Consider the following 26,545-nt stretch of genomic DNA (forward strand, 5'->3'; position numbering starts at 1 on the left):
TGTATTATTAGATCATGCAAAACTCCTACGTTCTTTTCAGTACCCGATTGGGCACCGGGTAACATCCAATCATAACTTCAACCGCTTCTTGGCCACTGCAAATCTTGGCTTGGTTTCCTTGAGGTATTTGCACCGATGCCAAAGCTATCCAGATCGGAACTGCTACTACGGCCATTCGGTCGAAAACAATGCAATTCGTCTTAACTACCTAGTTTTGACTAATTATTCCTCCGATTGCATGGATTTTATCGAACAAAACAAAACATTCGAGCTGTCTTCAAAGCGGATTCATCCGTTGCTTCCAGTGCCTCACCGCCTCAAGAGCAACAACCGGCTGGTTCGACTGAAAATCGGATCGAATCGGATCAAAATGTACGAGGTATTCGGACAAAAATTGATGATCTATTCCTGGCTGCTGCTGATTGCGAGTATCTTGATTGATACAGGACTTGACGATAGCATCAATTCGACTCAGATTTTTGGACCTGCCTACAACGTGTTTCGCTGTGATCGCAACTTACGCAACAGCGATAAAACATGCTTTGGTGGTGTTATGTCAGTTCATTTGCGAATGTCAGACACGGTACAAGACTGGAACAAGTCTGTGTATCACTGGACTTACATGGCTATAGACTATATTTATGCGCTGTGTACATCCCACCCGACCGAAGTCACGACGTCGAAGTTATGGAAGCGCATATTTCCTCAGTCAAAGAGTTGTGTGACAAGGCATCTTGTGATGATAAGATTCTTGTTTGCGGCGATTAAAGCTCGATTCAAAGTTAATCTGGACACACGGTTTAATACACCACCGCGCCCCTGGTGGTTGGAACAAAAAACGTTTGACAGGAATTTTTTGATGTTTCATTGACGAAGAAATTTATGAAAAGTTTTTCTCGATTGATCGACGCATCCCGACAGTACAGATCATGGAACTTGAGAAAAGAAAATTAACAGTGCACAAACATCAAGAGAACCCTTCGTGGTCTGCCTCAAAAATAGCAAAAGTGTTTAAATTCCCAAAGTCAACAGTGAGTCTTGTAATCAAACGTTACAAGGATACTCAGAGTGTGGATAGAGCACAGTATATCTATCATAAAAGTGGCACAAAATTTAGTTGGCAAAAAGCGAGCACAATTACTATACGAACGAGTTTTGACGAAATGTGATGGCTGTTTTTTAATGGATGACGAAACATATATCAAAATGGATTATAAACAAATCCCCGGACGAAAATTTTACCTGGCAACTGGTCGTGGGGATGTCCCTTCCAGGTATAAATTTGTTTTTGCTGATAAATTTGTTCGGAAACTAATGATTTGGCAAGGAATCTGCAGTTGTGGCCTTAAAACCTACGTTTTCATCACATCTCACACAATGACGTCGAAGGATAACATTAAAGAGTGTCTGAAAAAGCGGATTTTACCCTTTATTCGGCAATTCAAGACCAATGTTATGGATTGGCCAGATCTAGCCAGCTGCCACTACTCTAAGGAGGTATGCTGCAAACAATGTTAATTTCGTCGCCAAAGAGATTAATCCTCCGAATTGCCCTGAGTTCAGACCGATCGAAAAATATTGGGTAATTGTCAAGCGCAAACTTCGAGGATGCGGTAAAGAAGTGACAAATGCACAACAAATGCGTTTAAAGTGGAATAAGTTCGCCGGTACAGTGTCACACGGGGAAAAAAGAGTTCCCATATTTGTGAACTACAGTCGTGAACCATAGTTCACGGTGTATATTTAAGAAAATTTTGTTCTGAATAGTTGGCCGTGATTTTTAGTTCACGGTCCGTTCCCGTTTTCGGGAACGGATTTTTTTCCGAGCACCAGCGACTGTGCAGATCATGTTGTCATCGATCACAAGTAAAGTGCGACAGTTCGTTCGAAACGGTGAAATGTAATAACTTGTTATATATCGTTTGAAAGCTGAATAAATACTTCAGTCTTCAGTGGGAAATCCGAATGACCTCACCGAAACATCTTAATGGCCGGACGGTGAAAACGATTTCGATATCGACGAATCCGCTGTGCCGCTCTTATCTATTGATGCTCACCATCCTTCCTTAATTATGTCGCTACCTGATCCACTTGACTGGCCATCTCACCCAGCTTGCAATGTGGATGATAGAGCAGGGCTTCTAGACTTCAAGAAAATTAATTATGTCTCATTACTGCAGTATCTTTTTGATCAAGACTGAGCCGATGTACTTGAATGCATTGATGTTGATGAGATGACTGTGCGTTTATGTAGCATTATTCAACATTGGTTGGAATCAAATGTTCCTCTCAAAAGACGACCAGTTTCCCCAGCTTGGAGTACTCCTCAGCTTAGAGTGCTGAAGCGTGAGCGTAACGCAGTTCAGAGAAAACTACGTCGTCACAGAACAGCTGACACGAAGCGTGACTTCAAGCGTGCCAGTATCGCTTACATTAAACTTAACAGTGCCTTGTACAAATCACACGTCCTCAGAGTCCAGTAGAATTTGTGGCGTAACCCCCGCACCTTTGTTAACAGCAAAAGGAAAGATTCGAGTCTACCGTCCAACATGCTATTCGATGGGAAAGAGTCCACTTCTCTTGCCGAAGCGTGTGAGATGTTTGCTAAGCATTTTGCATCTGTCTTCGATAAAAATATGACAAGTGACGTTGAAGCTGAATCTGCTACCTCTGATACGCCTAGTGACTTAGTGGAACTGAGCACTTCCGAAGTAACTCGGGATATGGTACTTTCAGCAGCAAGGAGACTGAAAACCTCACTCACTTCAGGCAGTGGTTTTCTGCCGTTGCTCAGCTGCCTTAGCAGAACCTCTAGCAGACATATTTAATGCATCCTTTGAGCAAGGAAAATTCCCAACATTGTGGAAGCAGTCGTATATGTTTCCTGTTTTCAAAGCTGGCAATAAACAGGATATTAAGAACTATCGAGGAACCACCAGTCTATCGGCAGCGTCCAAACTGTTTGAGATCATCTTGAGTTTGTCCTGAATCGCTCGAAGAACTACATTTCAACTGACCAGCATGGATTTATTCCCGGTAGATCGGTTGCTACTAACCTTTTGGATTACATCAGTATCTACCTGATGGAGGATAAGGCACAAGTCGACGTCATATATACTGATCTGAAAGCCGCATTCGACAAAATCGACCAGAAGATTTTGTTATGCAAGCTTTCCCAACTAGGAGCGTATGAGCAACTTAGGTCGTGGTTACATTCCTACTTGACTGGACGAACTCTTCGAGTACGACTAGGATCCCCAAATAACAATTCGATGCTTAACAAGTGTTGTTCAATCGATTTTAGTTCAGCCTTAGTTTGAATAATTGTTGTAGATAGACCAAGTTAACCTTTGTTCAGCTTTTAAACATCTAAATCTGGTGATTTTAATCAGCTGAAAGCTTAACAATTATATAAATTATAAGCTTTTTAAGGCATTAAATAACAGCCTTTTCCAACCCTTGTTCAGCCCTTCTAGTTTTATTTAGAAAAAATAATAATGGAAGACTGCTTCATATCTTATATATTTTTATGGGACTGCAGCAAGGTGCTGATTAATTGGATGCACATATTTATATTGTTTTTATAAGTCTTAAAATTACCTTTGCATTTCGGGATTCGAACCGGCAGTCGTTGATTCATATTAATGGTACATACTGGACCACTCAAGCATATTTGTGACAAAAGGTATGATCATTAACTTCAAACACGTCAAATTTAAGTTGAATAACAGCAACCGGAAGAGTATTATACAGCAATGCAGAATTGTAAACAACAATTGGTGACAGTATAATATTCCTCTCATTTTCAAGTGTAGTTAACACAATGTGGACACAAGTGCCCGATTTATTTCGATGTTCATGTGGAAGCTACTTAAGTGCCATAATTGAGTTATATATTTGGAGCGCAATATAGCAATTAAAACACAGAAATACAAATGTTAATACTTCCTACGTGGTCGCAGCCAAATTCTACCTGGAGCTATTCCTTAAAAAGCTCCTCTACCTTGTCTCTACTTCTGCCGCTGCTTGGGATTAGAAAGGTAGGCTGTGAATTTAGAAGAACTAAAATGCCAGAAATACAACGAGTGACATTGACTACATTTAACCAATAACGCTATCAAAAAATTTGTAGTGCATTGCTGATTTGTGGAGTAGTGTTAAGCAAAAATAAGGCTTGTTCAATCTTTAGATCAGCTACCTTATAGAGGTTGAATTATGGGGATACAATTAGCTTCATGCACTACTAATCAACTATATATTCAGCCTGCTGTTAATCAGCTTTGTACACATTAAATCAACCAATAATCAGCTTTTCTTCTTACTGTTCAGCTTGAATTGTTACTTGGGTCTTGTGTCCCTTCTACGTTTACCACCACCTTAGGGATGTAACCTGGGTCCACTTTTGTTTACGTTATTCTTCAACGATGTAGCAGCTTTGTTGGGAGTTAAATGCAAATTCGTTAATGCAGATGATCTTAAGCTATACGCCATAGTTCACTCGATTGAGGATTGTCATCGTCTTCAAGCTCTGCTAGTTTTCTTTGTGGATTGGTGCCGTCACAATAAGCTCATCATCAGCGTTCCAAAGTGTGCAGCTATGATGTTTCACCGCTCTAAGAGTTCAATCCTTTACGACTACTGCATTGACAATGTAACGCTTCACAGAGAAGAATGTATGACTGATCTTGGTGTTCTTTTGGACCCAAAGTTGACCATCAATCTTCACTATTCCTCGATCATCTCTAAGGCGAATCGTCAGCTGGGATTTATTCCAAAAATTGCACGAGATTTCAAAGACCCTCACTGCTTGAAGGCACTATATTGCTCTTTAGTTCGGCCCATACTTGAGAATGCATCTGTGGTCTGGTCTCCATATGAGCTAGTGTGGAATCTCCGGATAGAACGTGTTCAGAAAAGATTTTTGAGGTTGGCTTTGCGCATCCAGCCGTGGTGCGATCCAATGAATTTACCACCTTATGCAGACCGATGCATGCCATTGAACCTGGACACATTGGAACACAGAAGAAAAATGCAACAAGCCTTATTTGTAGCGAATCTTTTAAGTGGCGATGTGGACTGCCCTCAACTGCTTTCACAATTAAACTTCCATGTTCGTCAAAGGATGTTGCGGCAATCATCCTTACTACAACCAAGATTCCATCGGATTGCATATGGATACCAAGAGCCAATGTCTGCGATGATTTTGGCATTCTCCGCTGTGGAAGAAGCATTTTAAATTCGGAGAAGCATCGAACCAATTTCGAAACCGATTGAGAAGATTGTGATTATTTTTGTAATCTGTTTGGCTGTTGCTTTTTTGTGTATTATCTAAGTTTGATTCATTAAGACAACTACTGTTAGATGAATAACAATAAATAAATAAATAAATCGGGTTGCTCCGTTGCCAGAATATGCACTATTCACAAACAAAAACAGTCGACTCAAGACTGGCACAGTCGGCACTGGCGGCACAGCAGCGGCACTCAAGGGGTATTCAACTCTGCACACCATAATCGGGGCCAAATGTTTCAGCAGTGCCGGATGCAATGCCGAAGTTTGCCATGAGTTTGTCAACATTCCTTGATTCGTGTGCCATTCTGGATGCTAGATGAGAACCTCCTTTATCATACTATGTGGCAGAAATAGCGCAAATTCTGTTTATAAAGCTGCAATGCGAGAGAAAGTCGATGAAGAGAATAGATAAAAGTCACTTACACCCCTTTCCTTCTAACCCTCTCAATTCAGAACTCAATTGAATCATATTGCATATCGCATATTAGCTTATTTCGTGCTCTCAACTAAGTGTTCTAGGTGCACTTCCACAGTTATTAATTGAGAGCTTTCGATGCCTGTACCATTTTTGCATTAGTGTAATTGTGTGGCAAGTACAATTATACCATATGGCCAGGGAGGCCCGAAAAAATCCTAGACCAGACCGGGAATCGAACCTAGCCACCTCCCGCATGGTCTTGCTTTGTAGCTGAGCCTTTACCGACTGAGCTAAGGGAGGCCGGCGTCGTTCTTCTAGTTCAGTTAGATTTACCTCTGAAGAAACTCCCACTGCTGAATATCTCGTGCAATATACGTACTGCTAGAATATACAGCTTTCCCCCCAAAGAACGCGTTACCCACTGAGTTCTACCAACCGCTTTTTCTTCGTGGGTTTTCAACCAACCGCTCTGATTTTCTGCGAGTGACTAGTTCTCCGGTGAAAAAGCGGTGACTGCAACTCAGTCGGTAACGCGTTTTTCGGGGGATAGCTGTACTTCAATTTCATGCAGCGCATAACTTAACAATATCTAGGGAATCGTGTCATGGTTGTAGATTACTTGAAGAGGCAACTTCGCCTTATGATCATTTTGATCCTCTTGCTGCTGCTACTTATGTGGATCAACACCGGTTGCGAGTATCCTTTTCAACCGACTGAATATTGCGATTTCTGTACCTGCCTGATCAGATTATATAATTAAACAACTATGCTGTATAGGTACTCTCTGTTACGAAACCGGCTACGCTTTACCTGCTAAAGAAGTTTACTAGAGAATCTCGTGCAGAAGACTCTACACGGATAACTCGATCGGAACATTGGTCCGTTGGGTCCTATCGGGCGTTTGCAAAATGTAACCCCAACAACGATTGGAAAAAGCTTTAATACTCGGCAGTTTTGCTGTTTTATATTAAATTGTTTGTGCTATAGTTGTTAACGTGTGCCCTTACGTGCCGGACTGTTTGCCATGCTGTGTTTCAGCACAGTGTGCAGAGTTGGTTATCCCTTGGCGGCACTAGTGTGTACAGTGGCCTACCACTTCTAACATACCGTGGAGGCACCATATTCGAAGCGGTTCCTAAATCGACGCACTCAATAAAGTTCGACTATTTTTAACAATTATTTTTGAAATGTTACTTCTGCAAATATTAGTTCCTGTGCTCTAGGGATGATGGTGTAACAAAGTTTTGAAAAATAACTTGTCAAAGTAGAGATGCGATAAAAATTAGACGAGTGCGTCATTAAGGGACGCGTCAAATGTGGTGTTGACTCGGTACCTAACTACGAATATAACTTAACATAAATTGCTAGCCCAAGTAACATTCTCAATGTCTTATGGCTTTATTTGAGTTTTATTAAAGTTTTATGTGAGTAAGCATTTAGTTTTATTTAATAGTCAACAAAAGCCGATGGGCCATTCGTTACATTACGGTTTATAGAATATGTCAAAAAGTTTTCCAGTCTATATCAAAGCCTTATTTTCATCCAAACTATTTGCTCTAAACCAATGTTTTAAGTATTATTATTATACCGCCTTTTGTACGGCTGTTTGAATAAACCATTAAAAAACAATCAATATTTCTTAATATGGTTTTGAGAGTGAGCCTGATAAAACTGTTTAATCTCCATTAAATTTATTTCAAAACTACGGCGATTGATTTAGTATCATTTAGTGACCTAATGTTCTCTAATAAATCCATTATAAAACCTAGGACACATGGATTTTAAAATACTTAAGAAATATTCAACCTTAATATGTTATCGCCGTTGCTAGACAATGTTTGGTTATTTTTTTACCCGATGTCGTCTGAGATTGTGCGTGAACATGTTATTTAAACGATAAAAGGAACAGAAATTGCAAATCGGGATCTTACATGAGCTAGAAAACTCTCTAAAATGTGTCCTTCTTCCCTGCGTTGACATCTTTCCAGTATAATTGTTTCTTCTTTATATGCCTCTAAAGGCTGACTAAAAGTAAATTGGTACGCACAACAAGACCTGTAATTGATGATTCAATAAGTTTAAAAAGTCCTTTAATGGTTGCTTATCAGTACTTTCATTAAAACTTCAAAGTTACAGCTTTAGTTGGTTACATTTCTCCAGTCCGAACGAAATCTCGAACCTTGATTTTGATGGAGCCCATCAGTGCCCGCATAGTGGAAACGGACACGGAATCTGCGCATTTCCTCCATTTTGCCCACATTTGCTGGATGTCCTTGACTAACCTGCCGCTTTGTCGATGTCACTGCTTTGAAATTGCGGACAATCGATCTTGTTGGCAACATACCACTCCAGCATCACCTTGGAGATGTTTACTGGCTTTGTACGACTTGTATCCTTCCCTGGCAAGGATGTTCCGCACCGTTTGAAAGTTGGCGTTGTACCTTCTGGCCACATCTCAGATCGAAAGACCGGGCTTGACTTTAAGGTTCAATTTACTTTGATTTTAGAACGCAAAAAGCTTGCGTCATTTTGTCTAAAATATCAAAAGGAATCGAATAGTGCGAGCTTTTTGCAATCTGAAATAATGCGTCGGAAAAAACTGCTTTTGAAATTTTCCAAAAAGCATCAAAGTAAATTGAACCTTAACGCACCTCAACAACTTGCTGCGCAGCAAATGATCCCTGCTTCCAGTTTTTTCGTAAGTCCGCTGATTCCTTTCCACACTCAGGGTTACCTTGTAGGTTTTGAGCACTCAATAAACTGTCGTTTTCGTCATCTTCAGCACTTTAGCCAGCTTGGAACCGGACAACCCTGGATTTTCCAGGTGTTTATGCACAATATTTTTTCTTCTTTCGAGTTCCATTTGACGTTATTTCTGAACGCGATCGACTACTTTGATCAAACTTGCACCAGTTGTTCTCTATAGAAGTGTTAACAAACCACTGTCAAACATTTTCGATTCCCAACACTAGAGGCATAGAGGTAACTCTAAGACCAGAAGGTCCCGAAGAAACGTGCTCAACTTTTTGGCGCAGCTCTGGAACTCTCTTCGGTCCCAAGCTAATCGATGCACCCCTCGATACAGTAAAATCCACGAGCCACTCATTTTAGCTGTCAAACTTTCATAGCGAATCAAAACAAACATAGTGTAGTACTAGAATTTCGACTGGAATGGGGTACGTTCATCGATTTGCTTGGGACCTATAGGCTAGTCAAGTAGAGAAAATCGTTAGCTTCCACCGGTTGCTGGAGGCGTGCTAGCGGCGCACAAGGTTCGTACCAATTTACTTTTAGTCAGCCTTTATGTCACGCGGAAAGTGATGAGTCTAATGTTGATATTTTCGAAGACTTTTATTTTTTAATCTTTCCCATTCTGTCTGCAAAATCAAACATTGCTCGCCAAGCTTGTCCTCTAGTGATACTGTTGACGGTATCCAGCCTGATTCGTTTGTCATGTTCCAGTAGAAAGCAAGACTAGCCGTAGGAAACTTTCGCCTGTTACTATTTCGGTTTGAGATCAATCGTTTCCATTCTCAATAGAGACATTAATTTAAAGTTACATTGTTCGCTAACTTAAAAAGCATTTTAAGAAATAAGCTGCCGGTTGATCATTTGCCTGTAAAATATTCAAATAGTCCCTTTCAGCAATCGAACGTTTAGTATACTTTTATTTATTATATGACAAGCATTCAGGATATGCCTGACAAAGTATCAAAACTGTAGTATGTCCATGAACAGTACCCTTCTCCCACTAGTATAGATTGTTGGTGATCTGGTAATGTCTTGTACTTGGTATTTTGTCACATTATTTCGCGGAACTCTTAGAGATAGAGTCCGATATGATCGTGCTGGCCAAGTGCCTTTTTATGCTGGAAGAATCTGATTAAAAATTAGTCTCGTAGAAGACTTACTTCAACAGTTTAACAGAGAGAAGTTGTTCGGGACTGTAACGGAAAAACGAGGCGGGACTGTAATCTCTTCGACAAGATTGCACTGCAGCCACACACTGTGACTCTGTGACCAAACCGACGTAAAGGCAATACGGTTCCACACACTGTGGCACTATACAATCCGAAACGGCGGAACACGACGGTCACCCACTATGACACTTCGGATCTTGGGAACGGAACCAACTAAAACTCAGTGCTACTATCTACTACTTTATTCTCTTCCGTCTAAATGACAACTATCTCTTCTGCAGTAGAATGCTAAAAGTAAAACTTCGCTGCTGTTCGTCGTCGTTCTCTCTTCGTAGCTTTTTTACCCATCGCAGCAACCGAGGGGCGTTTGAATGACAGTTAGAACAGAAGTATTGCCTGTCGATTTGAAGAAATACTTCAAGTCTCCTCATCCATTAATGTATGAGTTAGGTAAAGAAGAATGCGTTTGAATAGTACTGTCGCATTAATGGCCCTTCGCTCATTTTCAACTTCTATTCAATTTTCATACTGCCGTACACTAGCGGAACTATCAACCTACCCTCTTCAGACCGTTCTCTAGCTAATAAATTATCACACTAAAGCTTCATGTTGAACGTAGGATTAGTTGTTTATAGGCAGCAAGCTTATTTTTCAGGGGTAAGGTGGACTTCCTGTTGATAAGCGGATACAGTGATCTTATCAATACGATACACTTGGTGTTAGTTTTGTCAATGTGCTCCCTAGAAAGAAGCTTGCTGTCTAGTGTTAGTCCGAGGTACACAACCTCTTTGTACCATTCCACCACTGAGCCGTTTAAATAGATCCTGTTATTTTCAGACGGAACAAGACTCGGTGATTGGGAATGTGGAAATCTGATGACCTGGGTCTTCGCCACGTTGATACGGAATTTTGAAGGCATCACAGGCGATGCCATTATTGATAGAGACTTGGAATGTCCTGTCTGATAGATAATTTTGGATGATCTTCACGAGGAAGCTTTGAAGATCGCATCGTTGTAGTTTGTACACGAGGCCATCATGTCAGACATTATCAAACCCTTTTTCAACGTCTAACAATAATGCCATGGCAGACATCTAGTCAGTTGGTGAATAGTCGACCGACCTTGTCGAAAACCAAACTGCTCCTCAAGTAAGATATTATTTTCGTCAGCAGATGTAAGAAGACACCGGTATATCGCCTTTTCAAGGAGCTTTGATAACCCTGAGAAACGGATGATAGGTCTGTAGCTGGAAGGAGAAGAAGGATTCTTCCCAGGTTTCCAAATTGGTATGACTTTAGCTACCCAATAAACAATTTGAGTTGATTAACAGCTGAATAAAATCATTTTTTAGCTGAAAAAGTTCAGTTTTCCCTGAATAAGCTCTTATTCAACATTGAATGTTTGTTGGAAGACTTCCAGCACGAGAGAAAGTAGCCAAGCCTACACAGGTAACAATTTGATGCTTAACAAGTGTTGTTCAATCGATTTTAATTCAGCCTTTTTTTTAATAATTGTTGTACATAGACCACGTTAACCTTTGTTCAGCTTTTAAACATCTAAATCTGGTGATTTTAATCAGCCAAAAGCTTAACAGTTATATAAATTATAAGGTTTTTAAGGCATTAAATAACAGTCTTTTCCAACCTTCGCCTTCGCCTTCGCCTTCTAGTTTTATTTAGAAAAAAAAAATTAAGACCCCTTCATATCTTATATATTTTTATGGGACTGTAACTAGGTGCTGACTAACTAGTTGGATTTACATATTTATATTGTTATTATAAGTCTAAAAATTACCTTTGCATTTCGGGATTCGAACCGGCAGTCGCTGATTCACAGGCATCAATCATACCTACTGAACCACTTAAGCATATATGTGACAAAAGGTATGATCATTAACTTGAAACACGTCAAATTTAAGTTGAATAACAGCAACCGGAAGAGTATTATACAGAAATGCAGAATTGTAAACAGCAACTGGTGACAGTAAAACATTCCTCTCATTTTCAAGTGTAGTTAACATAATGTGGACATAAGTGCGCGATTTATTTCGATCGCCCTGTGGAAGGTGTTTTAGTGCCATAATTGAGTTATATTTTTGGAATTCTGTCTGAAAACTCAGTACAATATATAGCAGTCAAAACACATAAATACAAATGTTAATGCTTCCGACGTTGTCGCAGCCCACTTCTACCTGGAGTTATTCCTTAAAAGCTCCTCTACCTTGTCTTTACTGCTGCCGCTGCTTGGGATTAGAAAGGTAGGCAGTGAATTTGGAAGAACTAAAATGACTACATTTAACAAATCATGCTATCAAAATATTGGTAGTGCATTGCTGATTTGTGGAGTAGTGTTAAGCTAAAATAAGGCTTGTTCAATCGTTAGATCAGCTAACTTATTGAGGTTGAATTATGAGGATACAATTAGCTTCACGCACTACTTATCAACTATATATTCAGCCTGTTGTTATTCAGCATTGTACACCTTAAATCAACCAATAATCAGCTTCTGTTCTTACTGTTCAGCTTGAATTGTTACTTGGGTGAGGCACTGATTGAAAATCAGTTCCAGGTAATCATATAATCAATAACTCATATGTTTGAGCTCTAGATTCAAGGTGTTATCGAAACCTGGGACCTTCATGTCATATGTTAATAATGGTATTACCAAAAAAGAATGCTATTATACTTTTTCTAAATTGATTAAGAAAATTGTTTTAGTGATATTTAGTCCAAAGAGCTGTAAAGTGCTATAAGTGGGTTTCATGATACAAGAGCAATGTATCGAAATTATTCTTAATCTTGAAGATAAATTGTAGTTTCGATGAAAAATGTTTTAAATAATTTGTTGGATAATTTCTCGGTTTTCCATGATTTTCCAGTTCACTGGCTACCCTGGTTTTAACAGCTCAAATGTGGCCTGGAAATGCTCAGGTTTGGAAGTCATTTGGTAGTATTTCTTGGTCGTTTGAAATAAAAACCATCTTAAGTCTTCCAATGAGTTTAAAACCCTCAAATATTCGCTTTATTTTCTTGACCATTTATTTATTTGCTTAGGAAAGATAACCCTACTAGGCTAATATAAATATAATTTTAAATTATTTCATGCTAACCAACATTGTTTCATGAACAACCAAATAATACAGCGCTGTTTGTGTGGGTATATCCTTTCCCAGGCAATTCGCTACGGTTGCATTACATTGTGGAGACTTTTATTACCGGCATAGTTTTCGATAACTTGATACGCGTTCATCAGGGGACCGCGAGCATATATCGGTTGTCGAGATTAGTGATGCCTTTTCTGTCCATGTGGTCCCTGAAAAAGACTCATCCCTCTATAACTGAAGTTTGCTCCCGAAATTCTATACACCGGTAATAAGACTTGAGTGGCGCTTATCTGCAAAATGAATAAATCCAGTCAAAACCTTGGTCAACAGCTAGTGCAATCTAAATCTAAAGCTCATAGCGGATAGCCCGAACAACCTGCAAACCACTACCCAGGAATGCAGCAAAAAACAACAACGTCACGGCATTCCTCTGCCCGAAAATCCTTTTACAGGCGGGTAGGCCGGGCGCCGAGATACCGCACCAAAGTGATAATAAACAACACTAATGATGTCACACCCTCTCATAGCGATGTTGGTCGGCCGTTCGTTCGTTCGTTCGGTCGCTTTGCACCGCACAGAGACCCAGGCACAATAAAAGTGACATCATTAGCGGAACAGCCTCTGGCACCAAAATAATGCACAAAAAGGCTACCCCCCGCCCGTTCGAGCCAACACCATCATAAACCCATAAAAGCTGGCAACATTGATAAAAAGCGATTCATATTTTGCTGCTGCTGCTGCTGCTGCTGCTACACTGCCTTCTTCGGTCTTCTGCCTGCCAGCATTCTTCTTCTTCTTCCCTCAGGTTTTTATTAACATTATTGTTATTAGCATTCTTACTGCCTTGATTCCTCCAGCCAGTCGGCGCTGGGTTTTTCTCTCTTTCCCTCCCGCTTGCTACGACCGCTCTCGATCACCTTGCCAGCATTTTGTAGGAAAGTTTCTCGATAAAAAAAAAAAAATGAATAGAGCCCACCGTCGCACACCGACCGCCTCCTTTGATTACCCTGCCTTCTAGAATGAGGTAGAATAGTGTGACATACCTGTTCATCCTGTGCCAAGGCGCTGGACCACGGTGCTGTCAGCATAAAACATGCCAACAGTATCGTCGATATGTAGATTCTTCTGAGATACATCCTGTTTTTTGCTGCTGCTGCTGCTTCTCCTCCTCCGTTTGCCTTCTGCTTGCCTCCTTCGTTCACCTGTACTAATACTACCTCTGCCTTGAGATTTTCTTCCTAGGATTGATTAAACCTTTCCTAGTTCACTGGTGCACTCTAGTAAACTGACAATTCTTCGCGTTTCGTCACGGACACTGTTAATTCCAAATCGAATCCTTTCGCCAGAACTATTTCCAACCACGAAACACTTTTCCTGTGCGTTTCTTTTTTTGCTTTTTGGCTTTTCGGAAATCGGATTCCAAAACCTGCGATGTATATTATTTTCCTTCCTTCGTGTGTGCCCTGATCATCAGTAGCAGTAGCACCACCACTACACGCACGCACGCACTGAACACATACTATTCTTCTCCGCGGACTGCTGAATGGGAAAAAAAAGTAAAATAACACACAGCCCACCAGGGGGCCACAAACGCGGGGGTGGACGCGCGCGGAGGAACCGACTTATCGAAAGAAAAGATTCGAGCTGCCACAGGCCGGAGCGAAACGGCACGATACCACTAAAACACGAAGACCAAAAAGAGACAGCGAGACACCTATGCACAGCACAGCACAGAGAGAGGAACGTAAATCTTTCACACAATTTTCACGCTCGGATTTTCGCCCTGGACGGCCTGGACTTTCGACCAGTCGCAACTGCACCAACTAAACCCTTCCGGACCACCTTCGGACGGTCAACGATCGTAACGGGGCGGAAATGATCTCCCGGAGACGTTAAACAGGACTTTCCGTTCTAAAAATTCGCCTACTTCGGTCGAGAAGAATGCACAACTCCTCCTTCGCACGCTCTGTGTTCGTCGTCCACTCACTCACTATAGCTGGCTCTGGCTCTGGCTAGTTTCGTTCAGTCGCAATGATCAATGAAAATCATCGTCACCACACCAGTTTGGCAAAGAGGCGAGCGAGAGCACACAAGACAGTCCCGATTCGAGACTTGCGCTTTCAAAATGTCTTCCCAAAGAGTCGTCGCTCGTTCGTTCGGCTCTCTCTACTATTATTATAGCCAGTTGGATGTGTTGTATATATGTTGTATGCTCTCTGTCATGGGTGGTGTGACTGTGGGGTGAGCCTACCTCAAATGCGCAGGGAGCATAGAAGCTCTCAGACTGACATAGGAAGCATGAATGAAACGAGGGGTAGAGCTATGATGGCGATATGAACACGCAACATGCTTGCGTACCTCGTTGGCAATAACCTAGCATTGAACGTGACTTGAGAAGAATATTATTGATACGAACCAAGAACAATCATGTTCTCAAATTGTTGCTTCCCGTCCATAATTCGTTTTCTGTAAGCCTCAGTAGTCACTGTGCAGAAGATCAACTCATTAGCTCAACACAAGATCTGGTCCAAAGCACTTTTGTGAAAGAATGGCTAATTTTTCACTATGATCGCTCATAAGTCACTCAATACACTAATGTATAACTACGTCGAAAATATTGTCTATAGAACTTGTAAAAAAATGGCCGTATGGGATTGAAATGTTGAAATGCTTCTATTTCTCAATTAAAGCATTTATTAAATTTATCGATGATTCTACGGGGGTCTACTCTATTATATTAAATACAGTCAAATCTCCATAAATCTAAATTGAAGGGATAGTCGATTTATAAAAATTATCGACTTATAAAATTAAAGTTTTTGTTCGATCTTAATTTTAAGAATAGTCCGAAATCATCTTCTTCTAAAATGGACCAATAATCCATTTTAGAAAGTTCTGAGTAGTTAATTCCTAATATTAAGACAATATGAACAAAAACGCGCACCTAGGGGCAAGACAGCTCCTAATTATGAGCAATTTCTGAGTTGCTTTTGATGCACCTCGAGTAACTCACATTGTTTAGCGAGAAAGATCACTGTTCTTAGCTTTCTCACTTTTCGCATCACAGCAACATATGAGGGTGCACCTTCATGCGAAGCCGAAAAGCTGCCGTCAATCAAAACAACATTAAAAAAGAGCATATTTATAGAACACAAAGACTCAGCGAAACTCGGAGACACTTAAATTGATTGAATTAATTATCCTGCATCTCTGATTAATAACCTTCGTTCAACCAAATATATTATATTAACAATATGATCCACTCTTTCGCTTAGCTGGCGAACCAATTTTTTAGCGATGAAAGCACCTCTGTTGCCAAAAAGGTTACCAATGTATTTGTTTATCGTTACGAGGGGTAAATCAAATGAAAATTTGTTTAATATTTCAAATGAATGTTTTTCAGCACATTATTTTATTTGATGACAACAGTGACATGTCAGCCAAATTTTAAAGTAACATACACAATGTAATTAATGAAAATAATATGACTCTTACTTTTGTAATAAGTGATATATTCGCACCCTTCGATAGTAATTGAACAATTGTTGCTGTCCTTTTTCAACGCTAGATGGTGCGTGAAGCAATATTTTGTGGGTCGCCATTGCAATATTTGGAAAAGGCATGAATGGATAATATTGTTAATATGATATATTTGGTTCAACCCTTACCAACTGCGAACGTGAACAGGACCTATTGCCTGGTACGCAGCTGAAAAGAAAACGGAAAAGTTATTTTTGAGGAATATTCCCAAAAGTAAATTTGACAGCTATTGGTAAATTTTGAGATCATAGGGGGTGTCGTCTAATTTTAAAATCAACAATTATCAGTTTTTATGTTGTTACAATGCATCCAAAACATCATTTTTACAACAAACGTTAAACTTACCTAACGGAATAATTGGTCAGACCATTATTCCGCAAGCAAAATGAAATTACATTCAGAATGCACCACCTTCATGTCGATCACGATACTAATGTAATCGATCTTTCCTTTACCAATTTCTTTTGAACTGCGTACTGGGTCAAGAAATGCTAAGGAAAAGAAATTTCTTTAGCATTCCGTGTCCTATCCCGTAGCATGTAAAAACGTCATTACTTTTCAGCTGCGTACCAGGCTTTAGGCATAAATACGTTAGGCATACGGACGTTAGGCATACGGATGTTAGGCATACGGTCGTTAGGCATACGGTCGAACTCAAAATTTAGCAAAAGACACCTACCAATAGCTGTCAAATTTACTTTTGGGAATATTCCTCAAAAATTACTTTTCCGTTTTCTTTTCAGCTGCGTACCAGGCTTTAAGCCTGGTAATTTTTGAGGATTTTTCCCAAAAGAAAATTTGACAGCTATAGTCTGCTAAATTTTGAGATTATAGGGAGATGTCGTCAAATTGTAAAATCAACACTTATTAGTGTTTATGTTGTTTAAATGCATCCAAAACATCACTTTTGCAATAAACGCCAACATTACCTAACGGAATAATTGATCAGACCATTATTCCGCAAGGAAAGTGAAATTGCATTCAGAATGCGCCACCTTCATGTCATTTACGATACTAATGTAATCGATGTTACCTTTACCGATTTCTTTTGAACTGCGTACTGGGTCAAGAAATGCTGAGGAAAAGTAATTTCTTTTGCATTCCGTGTCCTATCCGGTAGCACATAAAAACGTCATTACTTTTCAGCTGCGTACCAGGCTTAATAAGGTACACTCGGAACATGCTTATTTTCCGCAGGCTTATTGAAGACATTTCATGTTTTGTGAAGACTTTCGAAACCATAAATTTTGGTTTCATACCTTAAGAAACTTCTTAAAGAGCAGGTTTCAAAATAGAGGGGGCCAAATTGCGAATGAAGTGATCGTATTTCAAAGGTACAGAGATCTGCTAAGATATCATTTCTGATAATTCGGAAGAATTTCTGATCAAGCTTATATAAAGGGTGATACGGTCAAAATTTGGTCAATATCAACTTGACGTATTTCTTTCAATTTTGCATTTAAAAAACCTGAACACCCCTCATTTTTAAGGTGTGTGTGTGTAGAATGTTGCTCCTATTTTGATTTTGGAATTCACTTTTCAGTTGTCAAAATGCCGTCCAAGCAAGAAGAGCAGCGTATCCAAATTTTGCTCGCGCATCGCGAAAATCCGAGCTACTCGCACACAAAGTTGGCAAAATCGCTAAAAGTTGCCAAATCAACCGTTACAAATGTAATTAAAGTGTTTGGGGAACGTTTGTCGACAGCCAGGAAGTCTGGATCGGGGGGAAATCGAAAACCGGAAGCCGCTGAGACGACAAAGAGAGTTGCCGGTAGTTTCAAGCGAAACCCTAACCTCTCTCTCCGAGATGCCGCAAATAAGCTAGGTGTATCGTCTACAACCGTGCATCGAGCCAAAAAACGAGCCGGACTATCGACTTACAAGAAGGTAGTGACTCCAAATCGCGATGATAAACAATATACGACGGCCAAAGCGCGATCTAGGAGGCTGTACACGACGATGCTGACGAAGTTTGACTGCGTGGTAATGGACGACGAAACCTACGTCAAAGCCGACCACAAGCAGCTTCCGGGACAGGAGTTTTATACGGCAAAAGGAAGGGGAAAGGTAGCAGATGTTTTCAAGCACATGAAACTGTCAAAGTTCGCAAAGAAATATCTGGTTTGGCAAGCCATCTGTACCTGTGGCTTGAAAAGCAGCATTTTCATAGCTTCCGGGACTGTCAACCAAGAAATTTACGTGAAAGAGTGTTTGAATAAACGTCTGCTGCCTTTCCTGAAGAAACACGGTTGTTCCGTACTGTTTTGGCCGGATTTGGCATCTTGCCATTACGGTAAAAAGGCCATGGAGTGGTACGCCGCCAACAACGTGCAGGTGGTTCCCAAGGACAAGAACCCTCCCAACACGCCAGAGCTCCGCCCAATTGAGAAATACTGGGCTATTGTCAAGCGGAACCTAAAGAAGACCAAAAAAACTGCTAAGGGCGAGCAGCAGTTCAAGGCAAACTGGCTTTCTGCGGCGAAGAAGGTGGACAAGGTGGCTGTACAAAATCTGATGGCAGGGGTCAAGCGTAAGGCCCGGCAATTCGGATTTGGAAAAGCGGAAGCCTAACTGAATATTTTTCCTGAATTTTATACTAATTGAACTTGAAAAAGAAATTTAATTTGATTTTTTAAATAAACGATTTCACCGATTTACACGCGTTTTCCCTTGACCAAATTTTGACCGTACCACCCTTTAGTGGGGTAATTTTTACCGAAAATTCAACAGCTGAACAGTTCGGTATTTATATCAGGCATTTTAGCAATAGGTAAGAATCGATAATTTGAACAAGGTTGACAGTATTTTGTCAGGTAATAATTTCTAAGTCGGTAGATAGGCATTCGCAGAACTAAATCATAACTGAAACAAAAGAATGACCATGCGTCTCCATTGCATCGAAACTTTTAAAGTGGGCGCTTGGTCGAAGGTACGGTATAGATGGTACGTACAAGCTGACATCTTGTAGCATTTTGATTTTCAAACGGAAACATGTTTTTCATTCTCATTTAGATAACAGGATTTTTCATTTAAAGTGATTTCTTGCTCTTATATTTAATATCTACACCTACACCCAACCGGAAAATGTAAATTCTACTATACTACTTACGTAAAATATGTAGAGAATTTGCAATGTTTCACCGTATGAGCATACCCTTATTATCATCAAAAAATGTCCAACAGTTCAGTGCTAGGTCTGACGAAGACGTAAACATTTTCAAACCAATCAGAACTGTCAAAATCGAACGAGTTTTTACTGTTATTTTAAGAAGCACACAGATAAGGAAGTATTGAAATCTGAGCAAGCAAAAATAGCCACTGGAAAAATCTCACATCATAATAGATTTATTATTGAATCGTATTTTCCTAATTTTCAACTTCTGCGTGTTTTTCAAACGATATGAAATGTAAATTGATTGATGAACGTTTCAGGCTGTGGATTTTCCATTCGCGGCCGGTAACTTAGATGAATCTACAGCTGTTCTTAATAACGCTTTAAAAACGTGTACCAATCAACTACAGGATGCGTGGCGAATTTTTGCAGTAAATGGCATATTTGAGAAAAAATACACCAGTTAGTTATTCTTGCAATGAATTTTGTGCGATTTATTTTCTTTCGCAACATATGGAAGTTGTAAGTAAATTTACTCAAAAAAATTGCCTTCCCTTTCGACGACTGTAGTAAGAAGCTTCCAGAAACTGCAGTATGCACGTTTTAAGATGTTTCGATCCATAGATGTCATCACTGCCTTGATTTTAGCTTTTAGCGACTTAAGTGTGGTGTGAGGGGTTCTATTGGTATCCCGTTGGACGACGCCCTATACAAAATAATCCAACGGATTGATATCGGGACTGCTTGGGGGCCAAATTTCTTCCTCCCAAATTTACGAAATATTTTCCGTAAGCCATTTCTGTGCTTTATTAGCAGTATGAGCAGGTGCTCCGTCTTATCACTTTCCCAAGTCTTTTTTAATATTATACACTGTTCTTTCAGACACATTTACCGACCGAATTATTTCTTTCATGCATACTCCGGCGCGCAACAAAGCGACAACGGCTGACAGATTGATCTTTTGTTTCGACATCTTTACGTTTACTCAACATTGTTTGTTTAAATCTTACACCTAACAGTATAAGCTATCCAGTGCTGCCAAATATATCTAAATCATGATGCACAAGCATGAGAAATTACTATTTAAAATTTACTGCAAAAATTCGTCACGCACCCTGTAGTTGAGCAAAAGTTTGTTTCTTTGAAAAACTCGAACAGCTGGTACAATTTGGATATTTTGCGTCTGAAACGGAAAAGGGGACAAATGGTACAACAAGTTTTGTAGATCAAATAATGACAATCATTGGAATAGGTACACAATCGAGCGTAATAAGTATTCACAATCGATAAAAAAAAACTCGTTGTGAATATGTACAAAGTAAGATTGATCAGCATCAAAACCGGTGTTGGGAAAATATCAAAAAATCAAATCTCACCAACGCCCAAGATCACGCTTGATTTTCGTAGACAAAAATCAACAAGCAAACTACTGCAAGCTGTGATATCGCAGCTCGGGATATCAAGCTAACAAAATTAACAAACTGCAAATCTCACCAAACTGTGGTGAGATTGAGTTAAATGATTATTGCTTTACACCCGAATGCAACCGAAGCTTCCATTAAGCTGGGTTTAGATTAGGCAAGTCAAATGATCAACTCAGTTGAATTCAATTGGCTTGAAAAGTTGAGCCTGGTTCAACTTTTTTCAATTCAAGTGAGTTGATCAAGTCAGTTGAATGGCATGGTTTACACGTTCAATTCGCGTTCAAGTCAGTTGAATTCAACTGACTTGATCAATTGACTTGCCCTTTCTAAACCCAGCTTAACGGCTTGCAGCAGTCCATTCGCGTCTGCCATCGGTGAAGATTAAAAAGAGATAGCAAACTATGCTTTTTCATTCTAAGAAAACGATGTGCAATGGAATCATTTTTGTGTCGAGTCAACTCTCAGCTTGATTTTTGCACGTTGTGAATAGTCTCGCAATATCAAAGGAGCTTGTAAAATCAATATCAAGCATGATATTTTGTTCCAATATCACGCGTGATATTGCGAGCGCATGAGAGCGGAAAATATCAATTGATTTCTGATTTTGCCAACACTGGTGCAGACCATACAAGACAGCTGTAAAAAACTAAAGTACAGGAAGCAAGCAATGTACATACGGACCGAAACAATCGGCATAGACCCAGGTAACGAAAACGGACTAACGATTGAAAACTTGGATCATGGAACTGCAAGTCTCTCAATTTCTTGGGAAGTACCTGCATTCTTTCCGATTTATTGAGGGTCCGCAAGTTCGACATTGTAGCGCTGCAGGAGGTTTGCTGGAAGGGATCGTCAGTACATACGTATAGGCATAGTTAAACCATCTACTAAAGCTGCGGCAATACGCTGGGTACAGCTTTCATCGTGATGGGCGAAATGCAGAAGCGCGTGATTGGGTGGTGGCCAATCGATAGCAGAATGTGCAAGTTGAGGATCAAAGGCCGGTTCTTCAATGTCAGCATAATCAACGTGCACATCCCTCACTTAGCAAGTGACGATGACGATGAAGACGCTTTTTACGCGCAGTTGGAACGGGAATATAACAGCTCACTAGCTAATGAACGCCAACGGCCTCAGACTCATCGATTTCGCCGCCTCTAATAACATGACCTACTTCCAGCATAGCCTCCCTTATTGGTACACCTGGAGATCACCGCAGCAGACAGAATCATATTTTGATCGACGGAAGGCACTTCTCGGACATTATCGACGTCAGGACCTATCGCGGCGCAAACATCTTTTTGTCACGAAAGGCTCACTCCTCAGTCCGCAAGAGCAGGTGGCCTGCCAAATGAGATATTTGGAGGCGAACTTCGACATTTTCTTCTTCTTAAATTTGTCGTCCACATCGAACTTGCTCTTGCCGGTGAAAAACTCCAACCCCGGAATTTGTTTAAAATCGGCTTTTATATACGTTTCGTCGTCCATCACACAGCAGCCATATTTTGTCAGCATCTTCTCGTAGAGCTTCTGTGCCCGAGTTTTAGCCGTCGATTGTTGCCGCTCATCGCGGTTTGGGAAGTTCTGTACCTTGTATGTATGTAGTCCAGCTCTCTTCTTTGCATTCTGGACGAAGCTCTGCGACATGCCGATCTTTTTAGCCAAATCACGGCTTGAGACGTTGGGATTTGCTTTAATCATCCGCTTCACCTTTCCCTCCGTCTTTTTGTTCTCCGGTCCCGGTTTTCTTCCAGCTCCTTTGCCGTGGTCCAACGTCAACCGCTCCTGGAACCGCTTCAACACTCTGGAGACGGTTGAATGGTGAATGTTCAACATTTTTCCCAACTGCTGGTGCGACAGGTCAGGAAATTCCAGGTGTTTGGAAAGAATTTGTTCTCTCAACTCGCGTTGGTTCACCTCCATTTTCGTTGAATCGAAAAACACGACTTCGAGTTTGACAGCATGTACACAATACACATCAATGAGAAAGTGTGCAAAATTTGGTTGATTTTTACCCAATGGTAAAAAAGTTATGCCCTGTTGAATGTGTCGCAATAATTTCGTGTTCGCCCTTTATCTACGTCCTGAGCTACTTGGATAACAATTATGTGACACAGAATGTACTAAATTACACTTTTTGTTACCAGGTGAATCTTTGTCATTGACGAAAAAATGAATGAGATTTTGGCGAAGGTTTTTTTGAGGATCAAGTCTGTCAGTTACTATGTGACGAACAATTTTGTCAATATCGCGCGAAAGTTTGTCAATGACAATGACAAATCTCAGCACACTCAACTTGAAAGGAATAATAGCATTAGAATAAAGATAGGTATCAGTAGGATGATAGAATATAGGAATAGGGTATAGTAATTTAAAATTGTGTGTATGTACTTACTATTTTGAACCATGTAGAGCAATTAATTCTCAATGAAATGGGATCGTTCTCAGGTTTGTTCCACAGGCGTAAAAAAAATCATAATGATCGCTTTCAAGGTGCACAGAAAGCTCAACCATACGAATATAATTTCCATAGTGGATCACGCCTGATAAGACCAGAAGGCCACCTGGTCGAACAAACCTGAAAATAAATAGTTTCGTCCAGCTTAACGCATACATAGGAGATACATAAAGTAATACTTATCTTGTGAAATCCGTACTAGTTTCACCATTTGTTAACATGCCATGTATTTTTGTTCACTGTTACAGTAGCACAATTTTAATTTGTAGTCCATTGTTCCTTGTAATAAAACACTGTTGTAGATGCCCGGTCAACTGTATGTACAATCGCGATCGCGTGTGAGAAGAGACAGATTGGTCATCTCCATCTCCTACCATGAGTAGGATGAAGGCGAGATGAATTTAGCGAAAATGAAGTAGTAGAATGAATTCACCCCTGGTGTTAACTGTCAGCTTTGAAAAGGATATTAGCAACAATCAATTCGAAACTAACGATTTTAAATTGGCTCACTGCTTGACTAGCCTATTGGTCCCAAGCAAATCGATTAACATACCCCATTCTAGTAAAAATTCCAGTACTACACTATGTTTGTTTTGATTTGCTATGAAAGTTTGACAGATAAAATGAGGGGTTCGTGGATTTTCCTATGTTTCGAGGGGTGCATCGATTAGCTTGGGACCGAAGATAGTACCAGAGCTGAGCCAAAAAGTTAAGCTCGTTTTTTCGGAACCTTCTGGTCTTAGAGTTACCTCTAAGATATTAGTACCTCTTAGAGTCGGTGTATAATGAGTCACGCCAAGAGTGAAGCCAAGTCTACCTATTGAACTGTCAAATCGGCTACCTATCGTGCAAAGTAAATAAACATTACGATGCTATGAAAGGTCTACGAAAGGTATTGCAATGAAATATAAAATAAAATTGAAGAAATCATCATAAACACGCAGCGAGCATTAAATGGTCATGGGATACGTTTGGTTTTGATCAGTAATGAGAATTTCTACTATTTTTTGATAAGGTACTTTGACAAAATCACTGATAGTATGATTCACTACAGCCGTTATTTTTGGTTCTCGCTAGAAGTCATTTAAAGTTGATGTAGAAGTCCTCTGTTGCCAAGTGAAAAGAAAGGGAATCATTCGGAAACCGTGATGCGAGTTCAACTGTTTTTCTCTTGGCGTGACTCATTATACACCGACTTTAGTACCTCTGTGTGGGATTAAATAATGACTCTGGTTTACTTCCTAAACCAGATCAATTATTTAACCTGGGTGGGGATGGTTTAACCGTTCTTTTACAAAGGTCCAATACATTATTTGAAATATGCACCATGTGATCGAGCATTCAAGTAATTTGTATAGCACTTGCGGTGAAACCCACTGGGCAGACGATACGGCTATGCTTAGCGGCATACTGCTGAATTAGTCGTGCGTGGCCGTGGCAAAATGGTGACACAGAGTCATGGAGTCATGAGCTGAAGGGTTCTCCAATGCTTATAGAACGGCCATAGTTCACTTTATCTCAGGCGAGCGTGTAGACCAGAAGTGTCTGTGGAGTATACTTGACAAGATTACTAAGTGCGAGTAGTGAATCAAGGTGAAGTGTAAATCACCAATTCAGCTGATTCAGGATCTTTTTCAATCAATTAAGTTGCTTTCTGGTTGGCGAGTCAAGGACCACCATAGCACGCTACGGTCTAGGTGAAAGTAACCACCACCTATTCATCGATTTCTAGGCCACTTATGTTACTATTGACCGTGAAGAGCTATGGAAGATTATGGACGAGAACGGTTTTCCCGGGAAGCTGACCAGACTGATCAGGGCTACGATGAATGGTGTACAGTGCTGTGTGAAGATATCGCGGGCGTTATCGGACCCTTTTGAAACTCGCATAGGACTTCCACAAGGCAATGGTATTTCCTGCCTCCTGTTCAACATTGCGCTAGAAGGTGTTATGCAACGTGCGGGCTTTAACATGCGGGGCCAGCCAGTTCATCTGCTTCGCTGACGACGTGGACATTGTCGGAAGAACGTTTCGGGTCGTGGCGGAACAATACACCAGGCTGAAACGTGAAGCAGAGAAGGTTGGATTAAAGCTGAATACGTCGAAGACAACGTATCTGTTGCCTGGAGGAACGGAGCGCGATAGGGCTCGCTTAGGCAGAAGCGTGACAATCGACGGAGATGAGTTTGAGGTGGTGGATGAATTTGTGTACCTCGGAACATTGGTGACGTTGGATAACAATTGCAGCAGAGAAATTCGTAGACGCATAATTGCCGTAAGTCATGCTTACTACGGACTCCACAAGACGCCAAGGACGGGTAAACTTCACCCGTACTGATAAGACCGGCTCTACGGGCACGAGACGTGGACGATGCTCGAGGAGGACCTGCAAGCACTGGGTGCTTTCGAACGACGAGTGCTTAGGACCATCTTTGGCGTGGCATGTGAGAACGGTGTATGGAGGAGAAGGATGAACCACGAACTGGCGCAACTCTATGGCGAACCCAGTATCCAGAAAGTCGCGAAAGCTGGATGGGTACGATGGACGGGACACGTTGTAGGAATGCCGGACAATAATCCCGTAAAAATGGTGTTTTCCTCGAATCCAGCCGGTACAAGACGCAGAGGAGCACAGCGAGCAAGGTGGTTAGACCAAGTGGAGCAAGATCTAGGAAGTGTGGGACGGTCAAGAAATTGGAGACAAGCAGCCACGAGCCGAGTTAGTTGGCGTAACATTGTGACACAGGTGCAATCCTGAGGGACGTCGGACCAGGAAAAGTAAAGTAAAGTAAGTATTCTTAATGCCAGTTCCTATGCGTAGTACACTCCTTATTCACCGTTCTAATTTAATCTTCAACTTGTGGCCTTTTCCAGAACAGATTCTTGTCACAAATAGATGTGTTTGATGCGATTCCAGTGAACACGGAACGAACTCATAATCGTTCTATGATCTTCCAACCTGATATGGATCATATGATTTCCAATCTGGGATGAAGCCTGAGATTAGAAAAATTCGCTCTCTTGACACAAATTAAATTGAACCATAGAAAAATAGCTGATCAAATATTTGCCTAAGATCACTTGTCTATGACAAATATCATTATTTAGGAAAACTTAACTAGTCAAATATTTGGCGTGCGGGAAAACAGTGTGAAATCAGCTTTATTGTATAAACGGGTGGTTTTTCACCTTCCCGACCGTAGGATTGCCACCTTTCTCAAGGGTTTTAATGTGTATCGTTTATCCAGTTACTCAGTTTTCGGTGTACGCATGGAA

At 40.6% G+C, this 26,545-nt stretch overlaps 1 protein-coding gene across 2 annotated transcripts in view; it reads right to left on the bottom strand.

Moving 5' to 3' along the window:
* Positions 1-14,841, bottom strand: part of Sdc (Syndecan) — a 117,779-nt gene extending 102,938 nt beyond the window's left edge. The window contains exon 1 of one of the 2 annotated variants that reach the window (XM_065230175.1): positions 13,778-14,841. In XM_065230175.1, the coding sequence (XP_065086247.1) occupies positions 13,778-13,870 (93 nt within the window). In that variant the 5' untranslated portion in view covers positions 13,871-14,841. The remainder of the gene's footprint in view (positions 1-13,777) is intronic. The other variant, XM_065230174.1, reaches the window with a different exon arrangement.
* Positions 14,842-26,545: the final 11,704 nt, after the last annotated feature.

The sequence above is a fragment of the Ochlerotatus camptorhynchus genome, unplaced genomic scaffold (genome assembly GCF_037179485.1).
Source record: "Ochlerotatus camptorhynchus isolate MF236.1 unplaced genomic scaffold, CSIRO-AGI_Acam_v1.1 ptg000328l, whole genome shotgun sequence".
Classification (NCBI taxonomy): Eukaryota; Metazoa; Arthropoda; class Insecta; order Diptera; family Culicidae; genus Ochlerotatus; species Ochlerotatus camptorhynchus.